The sequence below is a fragment of the Panthera onca genome, chromosome B1 (genome assembly GCF_046562875.1).
Source record: "Panthera onca isolate mPanOnc1 chromosome B1, mPanOnc1 haplotype 2, whole genome shotgun sequence".
Taxonomy (NCBI): Eukaryota; Metazoa; Chordata; class Mammalia; order Carnivora; family Felidae; genus Panthera; species Panthera onca.
This window is the reverse complement of record NC_138342.1, coordinates 203,311,686-203,329,933: the sequence shown is the minus strand read 5'-3', so window position 1 is coordinate 203,329,933 and position 18,248 is coordinate 203,311,686. Positions and strand designations below refer to the sequence as shown.

The 18,248-nt window shown below is 55.7% G+C and overlaps 1 protein-coding gene across 4 annotated transcripts in view; it reads left to right on the top strand.

Annotated features, from left to right (window-relative positions):
• ARHGEF10 (Rho guanine nucleotide exchange factor 10) overlaps nt 1-18,248 on the top strand; it is a 101,725-nt gene that overhangs the window by 49,795 nt on the left and 33,682 nt on the right. For 2 of the 4 annotated variants that reach the window (XM_078445221.2, XM_078445219.2), the window contains 7 exons: nt 2,052-2,158; nt 5,995-6,072; nt 6,301-6,480; nt 8,149-8,265; nt 10,175-10,264; nt 13,476-13,646; nt 15,265-15,410. In XM_078445221.2, coding sequence (XP_078301347.1) covers nt 2,052-2,158; nt 5,995-6,072; nt 6,301-6,480; nt 8,149-8,265; nt 10,175-10,264; nt 13,476-13,646; nt 15,265-15,410 — 889 coding nt within the window. Of the gene's footprint in view, nt 1-2,051; nt 2,159-5,994; nt 6,073-6,300; nt 6,481-8,148; nt 8,266-10,171; nt 10,265-13,475; nt 13,647-15,264; nt 15,411-18,248 lie in introns of all 4 variants that reach the window. The other 2 variants (XM_078445220.2, XM_078445218.2) reach the window with 1 other exon arrangement.

Genomic DNA, 18,248 nt, shown 5'->3' with positions numbered 1-18,248 from the left:
GGGGGGGGGGGGCGTGCACCTGCCCCTGGAGAGCAGAGGCAGGGTCTGAGACGGGCTGAGCCTGGGATTTGGGGTCCTGGATGCCAGACGCTGGGCAGAAACGCCGACTCTGGCCCACCCCAGGCCTTGAACTAGGATCTGCAGGCCAGTGACCCAGCACGCAGGGCGGGCCTGAAGCCCCAAGCTAGGCAGGGAGGAGGCCCACGGGGTCACACAGCAGGTCGTCAGGCATGTCCTTGAGCCCAACGACCTTCGTGTCCTAAGCTGTGACATGGGAAGATAACGCTGAATTCGCGGTTCCTCAGCCTGGATGTGCACGCACTTGCCCGGGCCCAGCGCCCCAGGACCAGTCAGCGACACTCAAGGGGAGGGGTCTGGACACCAGAAGGTTCTGTTTCTATTTCTTCGTAAGACTTTATTATTTAAGATCGATTTTAGATTCACAACAAAACTGAGCAGGAGATCCGCCCCTGCCCCCGTTGTCACGTTGTCACACAGACAGCTGATGCACCCGCCCGGGCACGTTGTCACCACCCAGGGTCCGCACTGCACGTCTTGATGTGGCCCATTCCGTGGGTTGGGACAAAAGTACAACCACGGGGATCCATCGTCACACAGAGGAGCTTCACTGCCGTCAACCCCTGGGCCCCACCGTTCGTCCCTCCCAGCCCCGGCGGCCTCTCGCCTTGCTGTGTCCACGGTTTTGCCTTCCCCAGAAGGTCAGAGTTGGAATCATCCGTGGTGTAGACTCTTCAGACTGGTTTCTTTCACTTAGTAACGTGGTTAAGAACAGACCTCCGTGTCCGTTCGTGGCTTGAGGGCTCGTTTCTTCTTAGCGCCGAATGATCTTGCGCTGTCTGGACGCACCGGTTTAGTTATCCGTCACTACTGGGGGGCGCTGTGGTCGCCTCCAAGGTTGGGCAGGTGGGAACAGAGTGCCGTAAACGTCCGTCACAGCTTATACGTGGACGCGGGCTCTCCACTCCTTGTAAATGTGGAGGCGTGTCGTCGCTGGATTGTGGGGAAAGAGCAGGTTTCGTTTTGTGAGACAGCACCACGCTAGCTGCACGGTGTGCACGACCACCAGCCGTGAGTCCTGCTGCTCCACGTTTTCTCTAGCACGTGGTGCGCGTGGCATGGTCGCTGCTCTGGATTTTGGCCGTCCTCATAGGTGTGCGGACACTGGGGGGTTTTTAAAAGTTCCTCAGGAATTTTTCTATGCAGCCAGCGTTTGGGATATTTAAATTCGATAATCTCTGGGGTCCTATTACCTAAGAATTCCTTTGCTTTTCTGTTTTCCAACCATTTTGTGGATTCTTTTTCTTTTTTTCTTAATGTATTTTTTTTGATTTTTTAAATGCTTATTTATTTTTGAGAGAGACAGATTGTGAGTGGGGGGGGGAGGGGCAGAAGAGAGGGAAACACAAAATCCGAAGCAGGCCCGACTCGGGGCTCGAACTCCCAAGCTGTGAGATCATGACCTGAGCTGAAGTCAGAGGCCCAACAGACTGAACCACCCAGGCGCCCCAGATTCTTTCATTTATTTAGCTACGGCTGAGTTTTTAAAAATAAATTTAGATTTGGTCTAAATGTTTTGATCTGGCAGAAGCTGTGTTTTTCCAGTGAGAAAGACACACAGAAGGTCAAGAAATACACAGAGTCTCCACTTAGCTTTCGTCGATTACTGACTGTGGGTTCTTAGCTGTTTTCACCTGCCCTTCTCTGACTCTGGGTGTCGTATTTTATAGGCGAGGAAATTGAGGTATTTATTTCGGCTTCACCGACTGGGTACTCAAATGACACCCCTCTGCCTTTTGAAATGAAACTTCCAAGGTATTGGAATTTTCAAACTTTGATGGACACGGTGTTCCTCTGGTGGAAAGGATATCGTCTTGGGTTTGTTAAAATTTTGACCTAGTCATTGCCAGGCGGGAAGAGAACACAGGAAACGGAGGTGTCTGCCCGATGCATCGGTTCGACGGCGTATTTCACCGCGCTGCAGTGTTATGGGCGTGCCGTCTCGGTGTCAAACGAGTGCATTATTTTTTCAGATCATAGATCTTGTCTCGAAGAGGAGCAGAATCTATTTATCGACGTGGACTGCAGGCACCCGGAGGCCATCCTGACGCCGATGCCTGAGGGTCTGTCTCAGCAGCAGGTAGGCCGGGGCCGTTGGCCGGCACGGCCGTGCTGGCTGGAGACGTGCCCGAACGCGTGCGCGGCCGGTGACTGCCCCCTGCGCGCTCCCGGCCCCTCCGTGTCCTCGGGCACAGCAGTGGGTCTCGGCGGCCCCGGTCGGCGGCTGTGGCCTGGACGCGGGCTCTGTGGTCCTCGAGCACTTCGAGTCCCCACCCCAGAGTAAGCGTGAGAAGGGTGTGGAGCTGCCCTCTGTGCGGGCGCCGTCTACACCCGTTCTTCCTGACAGAGACACCGTGTGCGTTTGTGTCAACTGTGCCTCTGACAGAGATGAAAACACGGATTTCCAACAACTGATACCGTTACTATCGCGCATAAAGCAGTCTCTCGATGTCTGGAAGTAGGCAGCAGAGGGAAGAGAAATTTGGTGATGTCCTCTCGGTTATCTTTGGGTGAAAGGGAACGAGCCTCAGGACTCTTGGGGCTCTTGGGGGGCGCTGCGTGCGTGCACAGTGTGACTCATGTTGTGGGCGCGGGCAGGTGGACACGTACGGGGGCAGAGCGGAGGCCGGGACGGAGGGGCCTGCGTGGCCGGTGCGGGTGGTAAGGTTAGAGTCTGGGGAATGGGAGCCGAGCTGGGGGGAGGCCCGGGGCTGTTCATCATCGTCGGGCCAGACTGGGAAGCTTCGAGCTTCGAGGTGAAGGGGGAGCCAAGCAGCGGGGGCTGCGGTGATGAGGAAACGTGTCGGGGGCGAGGGGTTGACTTGTGAGCATGTCAGGAGCGAAAGAGCGTTTGACCAGGTGACAGATGCCCTGTAGCCATCACTGCGTCTGCTCCCCGCGGCACCCCCACGAGCGCTCTGGACGTCAGGAAAGCCTCGCACGTCCCTCCGTGAGCGCACGCGTCCTGTGGGAGGACACCGTGGCTCCGGGGAGGCCGGGGCGGCACCTGCCATGGGCGGGCAGGGCCCGACGTTCCAGCCACATCTCTGATCCCCAAACCTAAAATCCTCCAATCTAAGTCAGTTAAGATTAGCCGTAAATCCTCTGCTGTGTGGTGCTCCCGGGGGGATGTGGCCGTGACCCCGTGGGGTGCGGCTGGGCCCTTTCTGCCGTAGCCCCGTGTGCCCGTGTCCCCCGTTCTCCAGCCTCACGAGACTGAGAGAAGTATGAGAAAGGGGCTTGATGGTTGGAAAACAGCCTTGACGCTCCTCTGGGGTCTCTGTGCCGGGGTCCCTCCTGCCCCGCTCCTGTGTTCTCTAGTCCTGGGGGGCCGCGGGGTGACTGGGCCTTGGACCCTCCTGTCCGAGGCTGTGGTGTCGGGGACGTGTGACGCAGAGCACTCCCAGGCAAGGTGGCAGTCACGGGTGGGACATTGTGATGGGACAGGGGGACGGCTGTGCAGAGGACAGAGGACGGGCGGGGCCGGGGGGGGGGAGGTGGCCGCAGGGCGTCACTGTCCAGGCCGGGACTCGGCAGTGGAGGCTGGGTGTTGTGAGCGTCTGTCAGGAGACAGGAGTGGAAAGGTGTTTTGAGCCGGGAGGGTCTTAGATGCACGCTCCCGCCAGTCTGTTTCGGGCGCTCGTAGAGGCTGTGTGCTGGCCACGAGCGTGCTGGCCACGGGGGTCTGTGCTGAGGAAGGGCCTCCAGGACGGTGTCCCGTGGGCCTGGCCCCAGCCCCTGCGCTGGGATTCGCTGGGCAGTCCTGTGAGGTTCGCCCCTCACCACCCGGGCCCGTTCTCTGAGACAGGGATGCCGTGTCTGTGCGCGTTTCTTCCTGGGACAGTGACGCAGACGTGGGCACGGTGCACGTGGACACGGTGAGGTCAGCACCAGGGGACAGGCCACCGGGACGGGGGCTACGGAAGGGTTCGTCTTCAGGATCTCTCTGTCCCCCCAGCTTTCCCTGTGGTCGTGGTTCACGGGGACCCCTCCCCTTCCCCTCTGGCGACCGGGCATGCTCTCCGTGGGACTTGTCCCGAGAGACGTCAGACCGGGGCGCTCGTGTTCTTTATCACATCGTTTTCTCCCCAAATCGAAATGAGGTAACGTAACTAAAATGTTACGTATCCAGCATTCTCTTCACGCCCTGTTTGGGAAGAAAAACACAAGAAATTCTCTTATTTCATGGGTTGCTTGCTGTTTCCCGAAAAGTGCCATCGATGCCGCGGGCTGGGGGCCCTGCCTGGGGACGGGGCTCTGCCCCCCCTCCCCCCCCCGACTGAGTGTCTCCTGGGCCCAGCAGCTGGGCCCTCGTGCTGTCCGCCCTCCTGGCCAGCGCTTCTCCTGATCTGTCCACCTGGCCGTGGTGAAGACGCCCACTTGGGCCTGGATCTCCCCCGTCCGCAGCCACAGTGCTGGGCCCTCAGGATGAGCCCGACGACCCTGGAGCCTCACCACCCGTGTCCACGTGGGGCACACTGTTCACTTCGTTAGATTTAACTTCCTAGAAGGGCCATCCCAACCTGTAGGAGCCACAAAACCTGCTGGAATTTTTTATTCTGTTTTTGTATTTCCAAGTTTATGCCCGACTCCCAATTCTTTGACCTGACACATTAGGATCCTCTCAGGACTTTTAAAAATGTCTGTAATTCCTGGGTTTGACCCTGAATATTCTGCCTCGGGAGACTTGAAGTGTGTGGGAATCTGAAATTTGGGCGACCAGGCTGGGCGGGTGGGCGCCCTCGTGGGAGCTGGCTTTAATCCCAGACACATCTGGGCTCTTGAAGTACATCACTCTGTTCTCTACGTGTTCTGGAAGCACTGATCTGCGTCTTAATTTTGTGAATTGAACGGTCCTTCTTGTGGAGCAGAGAATTGTTCCCGCGTCAGTCATGTTTTGGAAGACTTGGAGGCCCTGGAATGTTCTGGACTGAGGGCTTTCTCCTGTGGCAGGTGCCGTGTCCACCCACTGGGTGGCGGTGTGGTTCCTGCGGTGAGTGTTGACTCCCTGCTGGTGGTTCCCCCCGCTGTTGCGGGTGTGTGTGGTCGAGAGGCAGCCTTCCTGAAATTTGGTGCTCTCTTTTCCGTTTATTGGAGAAAATAACTTGCCAGAATATGTGTAGGCTTGATGCAAGGGCCAGGCATCAACGTTGGCCATTACCAGGAATCGTGCGGCCAGACGTTTGTCCGTGTATGTACCTGTGTAGTGACAACAGTGACGTCCTTGTCTGAAGTGGCTCGTCCCAGACTGTGGAGGGTTACTTCACCCACTGTGCACTCCGCCTCGTGGGTGCGTCTTTGGTCAGAAGCTCTTGGCCAAAAAGAAAAATCTATTCTTCTATCTTTCAAAAGCTTCTTCTTTTCCGACTTCAGAATAATAATTTTATGAGATAAATGTTGCTAATAGCATTCTTTGAGTCAAGACTAGAACTGCTTTCTTATACTCAATTTATACGTGAAGTGTCGCATAAGTCAGCGTAGGACACGTCAAGTACAATTAATTTAGCTTATAATTGTTGCATAAGTGAATGCATTTGTTGTTACCGCTCTAATTTCACTTGTCTTGCTGTACTTACGGTTTATAATTTGCGGTTTAAAATATTTCATAATTGGGGGCACCTGGGGGGGCTCAGTTGGTTAAGCGTCCAACTTCGGCTCAGGTCATGATCTCCAGGTCCGTGAGTTCAAGCCCCACGTCGGGCTCTGTGCTGACAGCTCGGAGCCTGGAGCCTGTTTCAGATTCTGTGTCTCCCTCTCTCTCTGCCCCTCCCCCGCTCATGCTCTGTGTGTGTCTCTCTCTAAAATGAATAAAGGTTAAAATCATTTTTTTTAATTAAAAAAATAAAACATTTCAAAATCATAGCCACAGAGCAAGTATGTTTCTCTGTTACCATCGTATTTTCAAATTGCCAACAGGTGGTAAGAAGATACATCCTGGGTTCAGTTGTGGACAGTGAGAAGAACTACGTGGACGCTCTCAAGAGGATTCTGGAGGTACCGAAACACCGTGTCACACAGTACATGCAGGTTTTACTCACCTTTCTTGCACGTGTGTGTGTGCGTGTGTGTGAGCCATGACATAATCAAACTTGCCGAACCCTCAGAAGACCCCAAGTGCCGTGTCTGCGTGTTGACGTGAAGTCCGGCGATTTGTGGCGAACGCTGTCGTGAGTGGCTTTCCCCCCGTGTGTGGCGCACGCCGCCTCCCCGTGTGTTTCTTAGCGCTACGAGAAGCCACTGTCGGAGATGGAACCGAAGATCCTGAGTGAGAGGAAGCTGAAGACGGTGTTCTACCGGGTCAAAGAGCTGCTGCAGTGCCACGGCATGTTCCAGATCGCGCTGGCCAGCCGCGTGGCCGAGTGGGACTCCGTGGAGACCATCGGGGACGTCTTCGTGGCCTCGGTAATTCTCGGCGGCCCAGCCGCCCCACGCTGTCCTGGGCTCCGGAGCCGCGTCCCGTCCCGGTGAACGCGGCTGCGTCACACGGGGTGTCGGTGTCGGCGGGGAGCCCTGGTGCCCTGCAGGGCCCCTCGAGGCCACCGTGAGGACAGGGCGCTCTGCCCAGCGCACAGGAGGGGGAAGGGTCACGAAGGCCAAGGGCGGACGGGGGGAGGTCTGGGCGGACTGTGCACCAGCAGGCGATTTGCGCGTGCTTTCTGTGGCCTGTGGCCAACGCCACGGCTCTGTTGACAGGGTTGTTGCCTCATCCCGCTCACGCCCTCATCAGGTGGCTCTCGCCCTGAGCCCTGTCCCTGTCAGGGGGCGGCGGAAAACGCCCTGTGGGGAAATACCGACCCGTTTCCCTGAAGCTTGTCCTCTGTGACCGGGGAGTGGGGTGCGGATGCGGTGGCCGGGTGGCCGCTGACACAGGATGAGCCTTTCCTGGCAGGGGGAGCCGTGCGCTGCCCGGGAAGCCCAGCCTCCGGTCTCACTCAGCGGTTTTATCTTCGGTCGTTTGTGGCCGTGTGTCGTGCGTGAGGGAGCGGTCTCTCTGGATGCGGGAGGTTGTAGCTCAGGAGAACGGGTTCCCTAGCTGCGTGAAGACAAGAATGCCATCAAAGCTGGAGGTTCAAGTGCTCGAACGCTCTGTGAACGCTGTAGTAACAATAAAGAAACCTTTTCCTTTTTTCTGTACGACTGTGTGTCCTTAATGGTGTATATAAATTACAGGATGCCTTGAACACAGAAACAAGAGCTCTTCCTGAGATACTTGTAGGATCCCTTTCGGGGACCTTTACGAAAAACAAAACAAAGCAACCGTGGATATCTACTTTGTTCTTGCATTTTCTGGCTATTTTCTGGGTTTAGCATAAACGTTTACTCTATTTCTCTTCTTAAAATATTTATTTACCTTGGGAACTTTTTTTTTAAAGGAAAGAAACTTTAAAAAAATAAATACATATGTATAAAATTTAGGTGAAAGCATTTTGCCGTAAGTGATGGTCACACCAGATACCCACTATGGATATTCCTGTTTATCCCGAGAACTTGCCGGATCTTAGAAGAATGCCAGCGGGTGGTGGTTGTGCCTCCTGGTGTTTCTAGGAAAACAGGACAGTAGGCGGACAGACGGACGGATAGGACACTGACCTCAGCCACAAGGGCTGGAGGGGATTGATTTTCTTCTTGCCCCGGAGCATTTCCAGGGGACAGTCAGTGCCAGCTCGTTGGGACATTGGGGCCTGTGTGCCAGTCTTTCCCACAGGGGAAATCCGCAGTGAGGATCGGCCGCAGCTTACAGAAGGGGGTCGGCAATGATCATGTCCACATGTCTGTAGTCAGGAACTCTTATTCCCTGAGAGCCAGCCCGCCGGGGATGTGAACCGGGTTGCCTGCACGGGCACCAGGGGGAGCAGGGTAAGATCAGCTGTCCAAACAGTTCCTGACGAGTTTGTTTAAAGACGGAAAAGGAATCACACCCAGGCATAATGAAGTGCGTCCTTCGCAGACATCGTGGTGCCCGAGAGGTGGCTTTTAGGGCAGGTTTCAAACCTTTTATCCCGTCCTGGAAGGGGGAGGGTCTGGGCTCTGTGCATCATTGACGCTTCCCAATGTTCTCTGGTCTTTCAGTTTTCCAAATCCATGGTGCTGGACGCCTACAGCGAGTATGTGAATAATTTCAGCACAGCCGTGGCAATCCTCAAGAAAACGTGTGCCACGAAACCTGCTTTCCTTGAATTTCTAAAGGTAAGAACTTGCTGCTTTTTCGTTTAGGTTTTAACACCTTTTGATAACAGGTTCCATGCGAAAACACTTCACAATGAGATTTTACCAAACCCTGCCTCTAAACGTGTAACGTCCCGTGCAAAGATTTTGGCACCAAGGTGTGGGGTCAGCGCTGGAAATATGAATTTTCAGCAGTGGCTTGGCTCTTTGAAAACAACCTTGATTTGCACATCCTCGGACTTGTGTGGATGTGAATAGACAGAAAGCGAGGGTCGGGTCCTCGGACGTGCGTAGACGTGGATGGACAGAATGTGAGGGTCGGGCCCCCAAGGATCTGCCATTGGCTTCCTGTCCTTGAGCATAGTATCAGGAGCAGCAGACCGAACATTCGGGATCTGGGTGGAGCTCTCTGGCCCCCTTCGAGTCAGAGCAGTGAGCTGACCCGCAAGGATGTGGCCCCCAGTGGGGCTCTGATGTCAGGTGGAGAGGGCTACCCTCCCCAGGCTTGTCTGACTTGGACGTCGTGGGGTTCCTGCTGGGGGACGTTGACCCGGGATATTTAGGTCACAGCCACGGGGGCTGCTGCGCATAGAACCGACGGGATCCCTGCAGACGCTCACGGCGGCCAGCCACCGAGCCCAGACCTCAGTTGCACGAGGCTCCGGTTCCCGTTGTAACACTGGAGCCAGCCAGAGTTTGGTCCTGTTACTTGAACCGTATTCTCGAAGCTCAGGCTGTCCGGCAGTGAGCGAACACGAAACTATTTTCGCTGACCACAGCGTGATCAAGGCTGCATTATTCCCCTCCTCCTCCAGTCAAGGCTTGCCGAGGGATTAAATCAGCCCCAGCCTTGGTGGCCTCAGTGCCCGGTGGTCTTTCTATACCACGGCATTTCTTCTTCTGGGGAAGAAAATACAGGCCATTCAGACAGTTCCTTCCTTGCAGGAGGCCGAACTGTCTTGGGGACCGTATCTGAGATGTCAGCAGGGGAGCTGGCCACGGCCCCCACTGTCCCGTGACCTCCTGGTCAAGCCCGGGAACCGGTGTTGGGAGAGGGGGCTGAGCCCTCCCTCTGCCATCAGACCACACAACTCCCTCAGCTGGAGAGAGCTGGAGACCCCACCCCGGTTTGCCAACGGTCCAGCCCGGTGGGGTGTCCGTCCCAGGCTGAGAGGCGGGTCGAGGGACCAGGCAGCCCTCGCTCAGCTGGGGCAGCTCAGACAGGACAGACCCAGGGACACCCCCACCCCTGAGACCCTCACACCTGGAGCCTGAAGTAGGGAGTTTGGAGGTTGGGCCCGAATGCAGGAGGGTCCGTGGCCACCATGGAGATCTCGCTCCAGCGCCCGTGGCGGGCTACCGTTAAGGGTCCTCACGACTCCCGTTTGGGATTCTGTGGTTTTCTTTTCTTCTTTTTTTGTAAGTGCACTTTTCCGGTGATTGTAGGGTCCCAGAAACTAACTCAGCACTTAGAGGATTAAATGAATTGGTAAACGATAAATGCTGCCTGGCATCAGAGGTGGCTCTTTTTTTTTTTTTTTTTTTTTATTTCTTTTAAAGTTTATTTATTTTGGAGGGGGAGGGGCAGGAAGAGAGAGAGAGGATCCCAAGCAGGCTGTATGCTCAGCAAAGATGCAGGGCTCGAACTCACAAAACAGTGGGATCATGACCTGAGCTTAACCTACTGAGCCCCCCTGGCGCCCCCAGAGGTGGCCCTGAAAGCAGCGGATGATACAATGGGAGATTTCAGCCGGGAATCCAGCCCCGGCCGGCTCAGACCTAAAGCACAGGGGCTCGCCTGTGCTGGCGTGCGAGGCGTCGGGGGGTCGTGAGGTCGGGGCGTGCGCCCTGCCGAGGCGTCTGTGTCGGGCGGGAGGGCGGCCCCGGTGTCGGGAGCAGCTCGGGTCATCGAGGCCTCTCCTCACAGCAGTGCCAGGAAAGCAGCCCCGACCGCATCACACTCTACAGCCTGATGATGAAGCCCATACAGAGGTTCCCGCAGTTCATCCTCCTGCTGCAGGTGAGGGCACGCGGGGTCGTGGGCAGGGACCCCGAGCGAGCGTGGACACGGCCCCGGGCCCCACCCGCGCTCTCGTGCGCGGGTGGAGGTGGCCGGATTCCCCGGGGCGGAGAGGAATCCGCTCCCTCTGCCAAGTCAGGGTCGGGTCCAGGGTTGCGGGGAAAACGTCCCATCCTCTGTGCCCTGGGGGCGGGCGCAGGCTCAGGAGACTGAGTGGAGACTCAGACCGACCGTGCCGGCCGTGAGCTTGGTGCACAGACGGTCCAGGGAGCGGGAGGTTCCCCGGAGAAGAGGTTTCCCAGCGGACCTTCCCCGTTGTTCAGACTAACGCTATTCAGACTAGTACATGTGTTGTTTCTGACAGGACTGGTTCCGAGCGGGGGTACGAAATACCGTTTGGGGAAGCCCGGCCCGCTCCCGTGTGATGCACTGTCCGTGTGTACCCCTTGTCCACTCCAAAGCCCGTGACCCCGCGACCGGGGGCGCTCTGCACCCACCTCCCGGAACTGCCTGAAAATGGCATTTCTGAGGACGGTCCCACTGGCCCCTGCGGCGTTGGGTCTCTTAGATCCCTCAGCTTGCCCTCCTGAGGACGTCGGGCAGCTTTGCCCGGCTTACCGACTCCTTTTACGCAGAGGAGTCGTGAAAATAGGAAGAAAAAGGTACAGACGTGAAACGTGAACATCGGCTGCTTCTGTGGTTACTCTCGTCTTTCTCCCTTTTCCACTTGTGTTTCCCGGCGCGTGTCCAGTCACACGAAAGTGTTAGATCAGGTGTCTGGTTTCCAAACGCCTGGGTCAGAATGTTAATAACAAAAGCCCGCTGATTTCCCCCTGAGATCAGAATATCCAGGAAACGCGTTTTATTCCTCCAGTCGACAAGTATTTGCCAGGCTCTCCGAACGTGAGGCTCCAGGCCTGCGTCCGTCCACCGCAGAGGGTGGCAGAGGGTGGTGAGGAAGAAAGGTGTCACATCCAGAAACCAGTTAGCTCCTTGTTTAGCTAGACGGGGACCAGCCTCCCGGGCCACAGGTGCTGGCGGTCGGTAGGTCACGACCCAGGCGCCAAGAGCAAAGACGGAAGCACTTGTAACCCGTGCGGTGTATGTTCGAGTGCTTGGGCAGACCGCGCTTAGTGACGTGCTGCTAAGTGATGGCCGGTTGCCCGCATTTACCGCGTACGCCGAGGTACTGTCGGGTCGTCACACCTCGCTCGTGAGTAGCGTTTTGTCCTTAGTTAATTAAAGTCGGACGCAGTCTGCAGTCTGGCTTGTCGGCTTTTGGTTAGCCGTTAATAAATGACGGCAAACCTTTGGCCCAGGGTTTTACCAAAATCAATTTTTCCAGAAGGGTGAGAAGGCCGTGGGCAAGAGAACAAAAGCATCTCAGGACAAGCTCTGAGCCTCGTACTGCTTGAGAGCAAGGACATGGTCCTGGGTGACGTTGCTCTGATTTTTGTCTAAGAGCAGTGCCCTTAACAAAAGGCGGCGTGTTGCTGTCCCCCCCGCCCTTGTTTCCTGGGGCTGTGGTGTTCCTCCCCCACCCCTCCCCGTCCTACCTGGGCACCCGGGAGACTCACCCGAGATGTCTCCAGACGTGTGAGCGGGCTCCCTGGTGGCCCGCCCTCTGTCCCTCAGGGTTCACTCTGGGGTGGCTCAGGGAGGGTCCGGGTTACTTAGGAAGATGCACAGCAGGAGCCGGACGGGGTGAAGTTTGTGCACCTGAGAGGGCTGCGTGGGGGCGCCCGGAGACCCAGCTCCCAGGAGCTGGAGGACAGTGCCCTCCCTCCCTCCTGAACTGTCAGTGCGCGGGGAGGGACGGCCTGGTGACTGGCGTGCTTCCTTCCCCTCCTGTGACCCGTCAGCACCCTGCCCTCCTTGTCTGTGTGCTGATCCCTGGCTCTCCTGTGCCCGGGCCCCTGTGGCGCCAGGACCCCGCAGCCTTCCCTGAACCTTCCCCGCTCTCCTGGGCCTGCGGGTTCCGACACGTGGTCCTCCTGGAATTCGTCTCGCTGTATCCCGCTCCTGTCTCCTGTCCTGCGTTGTCCCCAAATAAGTAACAGTCCGGAGAGAACAACAGACTCCCCTCTTCCCTCACGTGGTTCTGTCCCGGCGTCTGGCGGGTCCTCCCTGCTGCTTGTCCTGATGGCGCTCAGATAGCAGGTAGATGCTGCCAGCAGGTGACGGTGGAGCCAGAACCCATCGTGAGACTGTCGACTTCCCTTGCCAGGATTTGATGTGACTCACGGGGGCACAGATGTATCGCAGCTCAGTATACAGTGTTCGTTCAGACCAGAAGTATTTCATCATTTGTGCGGTGCTTTGTGTTTTCCCGATAGAAAACGAAAAGCAGGTTTAGCAGACGAGGGTGCCATTGAGTTCGAGCTCGGGTTAAGCAGGTGTTAGCATGGGGAGGCTGAGTGGAGGGCCAGGCTGGCCCGAGGGGGGGCGCGTCCGCACGCGTCTGCCACCCCCAGCAGAGGTCAGCACGTCGTCTGTGGCAGCTGGAACGCGGAAGGGCCTGTGTGGAATCGAGGTGGCGACGTCAGGACTGTCACTTAGATGTCACTCTTGAGAGCGTCCCCCGTGTTTGACCCACGTGACGTCATTCTGTTGGTGACCACGTCACTCCCTGCCGCACATCCCTCCTGCAGCCTGCTCGTCCCTTTGTGGCCCTGCAGGCACGGACAGAGGTTTCTGGCAGAGGTGGGGCGCCCGGGGTGGGGCGAGGCCCTGCCGTGTGCGGGGAAGCCGGGGCTGCGGCCCGAGGCGCCCCAGCAGCCGTGCCCACTTGGCGTTCGGGAACGGACCTGTTGAAACACAGCAGCTGGAGCCATGCGTGGGGCCGGGCTCCCTTGGTCCGGCTCCGCCAGAGGGAAATGGTCTAGGCCTGGCCTTGAACACCGCTGCCGGGCACGGGACGTTTCCGAGATGTGGTGTGCCTGTTATTGGAAAACGCTGGCTTCCTCCATCAGCAAAGCCACTGAGTGAGTTTGTTTTTGCACAAGGAGCCGCTCTGGTGTTCAGCCAAACCGTGAGTCAGCTAGCTTACCATCCTGGCCGCCGTGCTCATTCTATTCCTCCCCACAAGTAGCCCGAGCGCTGCCGGTTCGTGCGCCACGTGGGTGTTGGCCGGACGCATGCCTGTGCAGCCGTCTGCGCCTCCGCACCAGCAAGCACGTGCCCCCTGTTCACCGTGTTTCTTCTCCCCAAGGACATGCTGAAGAACACGTCCAAAGGGCACCCTGACCGGCTGCCCCTTCAGATGGCGCTGACGGAGCTGGAGACGTTGGCGGAGAAGCTCAACGAGAGGAAGAGGGACGCTGACCAGCGCTGTGAGATCAAGCACGTGGCCAAAGCCATAAACGAGCGATACCTGAACAAGGTTGCCCGAGGCGTCCCGGTCTGGGCTGGTGTTCGGTTTGCTTTGTACTAATGAGCCACCCGTATGTCACCTGCTTGCTACTAATCTCGTGGACGCTTTGCAGTGACGCCGTGGCCCAGAGCCCTGGTCTGGAAGCCGGTGGGGAGCGTCAGGCGGGTCGTGGCACATTTTCTTGGGGAAGGGGCTCCCACGGTCATTAGACCCGCAGACGGGTCCGGGACCGCCATGGCGGTTTTCATCAGCTCTTGTAGCTGAATCTGTTGCCAGAATGCAGTATTTCCTTTTGGATGGTCATGATAAAATCAGGAAGTGTTGCTTACGTTCTCACCTGCACCCTTCTGTGTATGTCCTAAGCTGTGTTCATCATGGAAACGGGCCAAAATATGGCAGGAAAGCAGCTCCTGGGCAGAGCTCTGTTTCCTCTTTACGTTCACAACTCCTTTTCCTGCGACACTAAGCTGGTTTTAGGTGGGCTTTTCCATAGCTATGCATGGCTCTGGCCCCCGGAAGAAGTTATTGACAGGAGCTGTCAATAGATAGATAGATAGATAGTTATCTATCATATGTATCGTTGCTAATGTCACCTTTTGTTTTTGTCATTAGGGGTAATTTCTGAGCACAAAGTGACACTCAGTAGTTTAACTACGAGAACTTTATTACGTTTTAAGGAACGGGTTTTCCTGATTTTCTAAGTGATTTGTATGGGAATTTCTATGAGCCAAAAATTGCATTAAATGACAGTTTGCGTGGTTGAGAGTCATGCCCGCTTGTGGTCACAGCGTTTGCAAACCCGTGCAGCACAGAGTGGGCCCAGGCGGACGAGGAGGCAGAGCCGTGTCGCTCACTACCGATTCCGTACCTGTGCTCACAGCCCCGTTACCCTGTGAGCACGTCAAGAATAGGTAGGCGGTGAGCTCGGCCGCTGCAGATTTACAATCCAGACACGCTACTGATCATCTGGGCTGAGGGTTCCAGATGTCCTTTTGGGCTGAATTGTTGCAAGAAGTCCGACTTCTGTGTGACTTACTTCAGTTTACTAATTAATACAAAGCATGTCTCCGAAGACCAAGGGTGTCGTGTTTGGCTCAATGAAATAAAATGTGGGGAATCACGAGAAGCAAAGATGTTTCCATAATTGTTACCCTGGGAAGAGTAAGACCAAGTAGCATTGCACTCGTAAGTACTCTCGGCTGTGCGGTGTTGTAAAGAACAGAGTGGTGGCCAGGTGTGGACGGCGGTGTGTGAGGAATGGAGCAGGCACTCGGGCACGTCATCTAAGGAGAAGGGAATATGATGAGCGCCGGGTGGAAACCAATGAGCCCTCCTTGCCGGAGGCATTGTGTTTACGAGGACAGGGTTAGTCTCCTCTCGCTGTTCAGGATAACTGCAGATGCTGGCCATACAACTATTTAGCTTAAAAAAAAAGCCACTTTCTGAATTCTTAATAGCATACATATGAAGCGTGCTTGCCTTGAAATTACATGGACTCTCCGTGAGAAAAATCTGTAAACGTTGACACTCTATATGCCTGTATCTTGCAAGACTTTTGCTCACCTGTTTTCTTCTTTTGATGAACTTGATTGTGGGAACCGTGTCGAGCGTGACCTTGAATGTTCAGCTTCTCAGCAGTGGGAATCGGTACCTCGTGCGGTCTGACGATATGATCGAAACCGTGTACAACGACAGAGGGGAGATCATGAAAACCAAGGAGCGTCGGATCTTCATGCTGAGTGACGTGTTGGTGTGTGCCACGGTCAGCACACGGTGAGCGTCCGCCGCGGCCACCAGGGTATCTTCACGCTCGCGTGCGGGGCGCGTCCCGGCTGAGCGGGTGACTCCATGATCGCTCCCGTCCGTGCTGCGCTGGTCTGTGTGCACGTCTTCGTCCCTCTCCTGGGATTGCGGGGGGCCAGGTCCCAATCAAGCCGAGGGTTTGCGGAGAGTCGGGTCCCCAACAAGCTGAGAGCTAAATGGGTGCAGTGTTGGGGTGCCCAGGGGGCTCAGCTCGTTAAGCGTCCGATGTCAGCTCAGGTTATGGTCTCAGGGACAATGGTCTCAGGGACAAAGCCCCGTGTCAGGCTCTGTGCTGACAGCTCACAGCCTGGAGCCTGCCTTGGATTCTGTCTCCTTCTCTCTCTCTCTGCCCCTCCCCTGCTCACACTCTGTCACTCTCTTAAAAAGCATGAATAAACACTTGAAAAATTAAAAAAATAATAAAGGGGTCCATTGTTAAGTCGCCAGGTCACTGCTGGAGGAGATTAGGGATGTTTGGCCTATTTCTCTTTAAACGTAAGGCCAATGTTGGAACCAGAAGCTACATTGAGTTTCTTTTATTTGCCTCCTAAATCATTCTGCAGTCTTGTTGTGATCATTGCTCACTCAGATTTTTCTCCTTAGCTGCCTCTCTGTGAATACATTTTTGATGAGTGCGTCTTATATAATTATATTGGAGGCATTTATGTTCACTGTGAAACCGAAGAAACGAGGGTATAGTGCTTCAGCATTTCCTACACTTAAATTTGTTTATTTTAGAACTGCTTCCCAGGGTGCCTGGGGGCTCAGTCGGTTAAGTATCCAACTTCGGCTCAGGTCATGATTTCACCGCTTGAGAGTTCGAGCCCTGTGTCGGGCTCTGCTGACAGCTCAGAGCCTGGAGCCTGCTTCAGATTCTGTGTGTGTGTCGCTCTCTCTCTGCCCCTCCCCTGCGCTCACTCGCTCTCTCTTTCTCTCAAAAATAAATAAAGATTACAAAAAAACCTCCCAACACCTAGAATATTGTAGCTGGTTGAATCTGAGAAGTTACACGAAGAGGTGGATTGTAAGGGAACTGAGGTAAAATGGCATGTTTTGAATTGAATGCTCTGGGTGCTTTATAAAGTCACACACGCTGACATCCTGAGCCAGCTCGTCATGGCTTGAGAAGGATTGCTGTTCACGCTCAGGAGCTTGGGAGACGGTTTCCAAACCACTGCCTGCTTGAAATCGCCCACCGTGTGTGTTTACAGCGTGGAGACTGGCCAGGGAGACAGTGAGGCCTTCCCCTCCCAGCGGAAGCCAGGCATTAGGCCCTCCCCAGCACAGGCTGAGTGGGGCCCCAGCGGGCAGCCGGGTGGGAGAGTCTCTATGGGCTTACGCTGCACAGCCTGGGTTCCAGCCCCGTCCCAGCCCGGCCTTCTCAGGACATTGGGAACCACCCCATCTCGCTGAGCCTCACACCCGTGCTCATATGGTGGGGAAGCCAGCCACCCCTGGGACCTCTGTGAGGGTCCAGCCCAGGACCATCGTCAGACTTCCAGCTCAGCGCCTGGCACGGTCCTGCCCAGTAACCATCACCTCAGTTAGGGCTCCTCCTTGGCCACACTTGATCTGAGGCAGCTACGAGATAAGGCTGGAAAATCTACCAATTTTATTTTATATTGATTATTATTTCTTTTAAAGTTTATTTATTTTGAGAGAGACAGAGACAGTATGAGTGGGGGAGGGGCAGAGAGAGAGAGAGAGAGAGAGAGAGAGAGAGAGAGAGAATCCCAAGCAGGCTCTGTGCTGCCAGCACAGAGCTGATGTGGGGCTTGAACTCACGAAACCGTGAGATCGTGACCTGAGCCGAAACCAAGAGTCGGGGGCTTAACTGACTGAGCCGCCCAGGCGCCCCTGGGAAATCTACCAATTTTAAATGACCACCCCCTTTGGCAAGAATCCTGTTTGTTTGGTCCCTGTCAGTGGCTCAGCCTTTATCGTTCGATTTGCCGTGGCCACACTTTGACCTCTGGAAGCAGTCACGTTTGGCGTGGTCTGGTCCCTGCCTTCGTCCACATGTAGAAAGGAGCAGCCAGTGGCGTCCGTGCGTTGTGAGGTGTGTCCCGAGTCTGGACGCCCGGGGAGGCTTGCGGGGTGTGTCTCCCCAGCAAGACCTTTCTGCTCTTGGCTTCCCAGCCTGTGTGCTGCTTCCTGCAACACGGAAGTTAATGGCACGTGGTTAGCAGCATGGCTCCCAGGCTTAACTGCCCAGGAAGCGCCCCCACCCCCCATTCCCAGGTGAAGTCAGTGCCTTTTCCCCACACTGGCTCTGGGCGAGGCTGCCCCAGACGCCCCCTGCCTGCCCGGGAGGTGCCGCCGTGAAAGATGAGGTCACACAGTGAGATGACCTTGTAGACAGCTCAGCACAGAGCAGATGTGGGTGTTTCTTGCCCAACGTATTTGCTGTTCGTAAGCAACCTTTGTCTGAATGTAGTGGGAGGGCCACCCTCCCCGCACGTGGCATCATGCAGCATCTCGTGGGCAGCCCAGGTGCGTGATCCACCAAAGGAGCCGCGTCCATTTGGTTCTTTTGAAATTTGTATGTAATTTTAAAAATTTCAAGCCGAATAAGAAACGAATGAATCCTTAAAAATGGATGTAGCTGTGTTAGCTGCCAGGTCTATTTTTTAAAATAATGCCTGGGCTGTGGCATAGATCCCGAGTTTTGACACCTTTTTACAAAGTGAGTAAAGAGGAACAGTTCAGTTCCCCCCTGATGTGTTATCAGCGACTCTCCTGGAAGGTGGTGAAGGGAGGACCCACTTTGCTCTGGCTGAGATGTTAAAATAGCCCCAGGAGACCCCC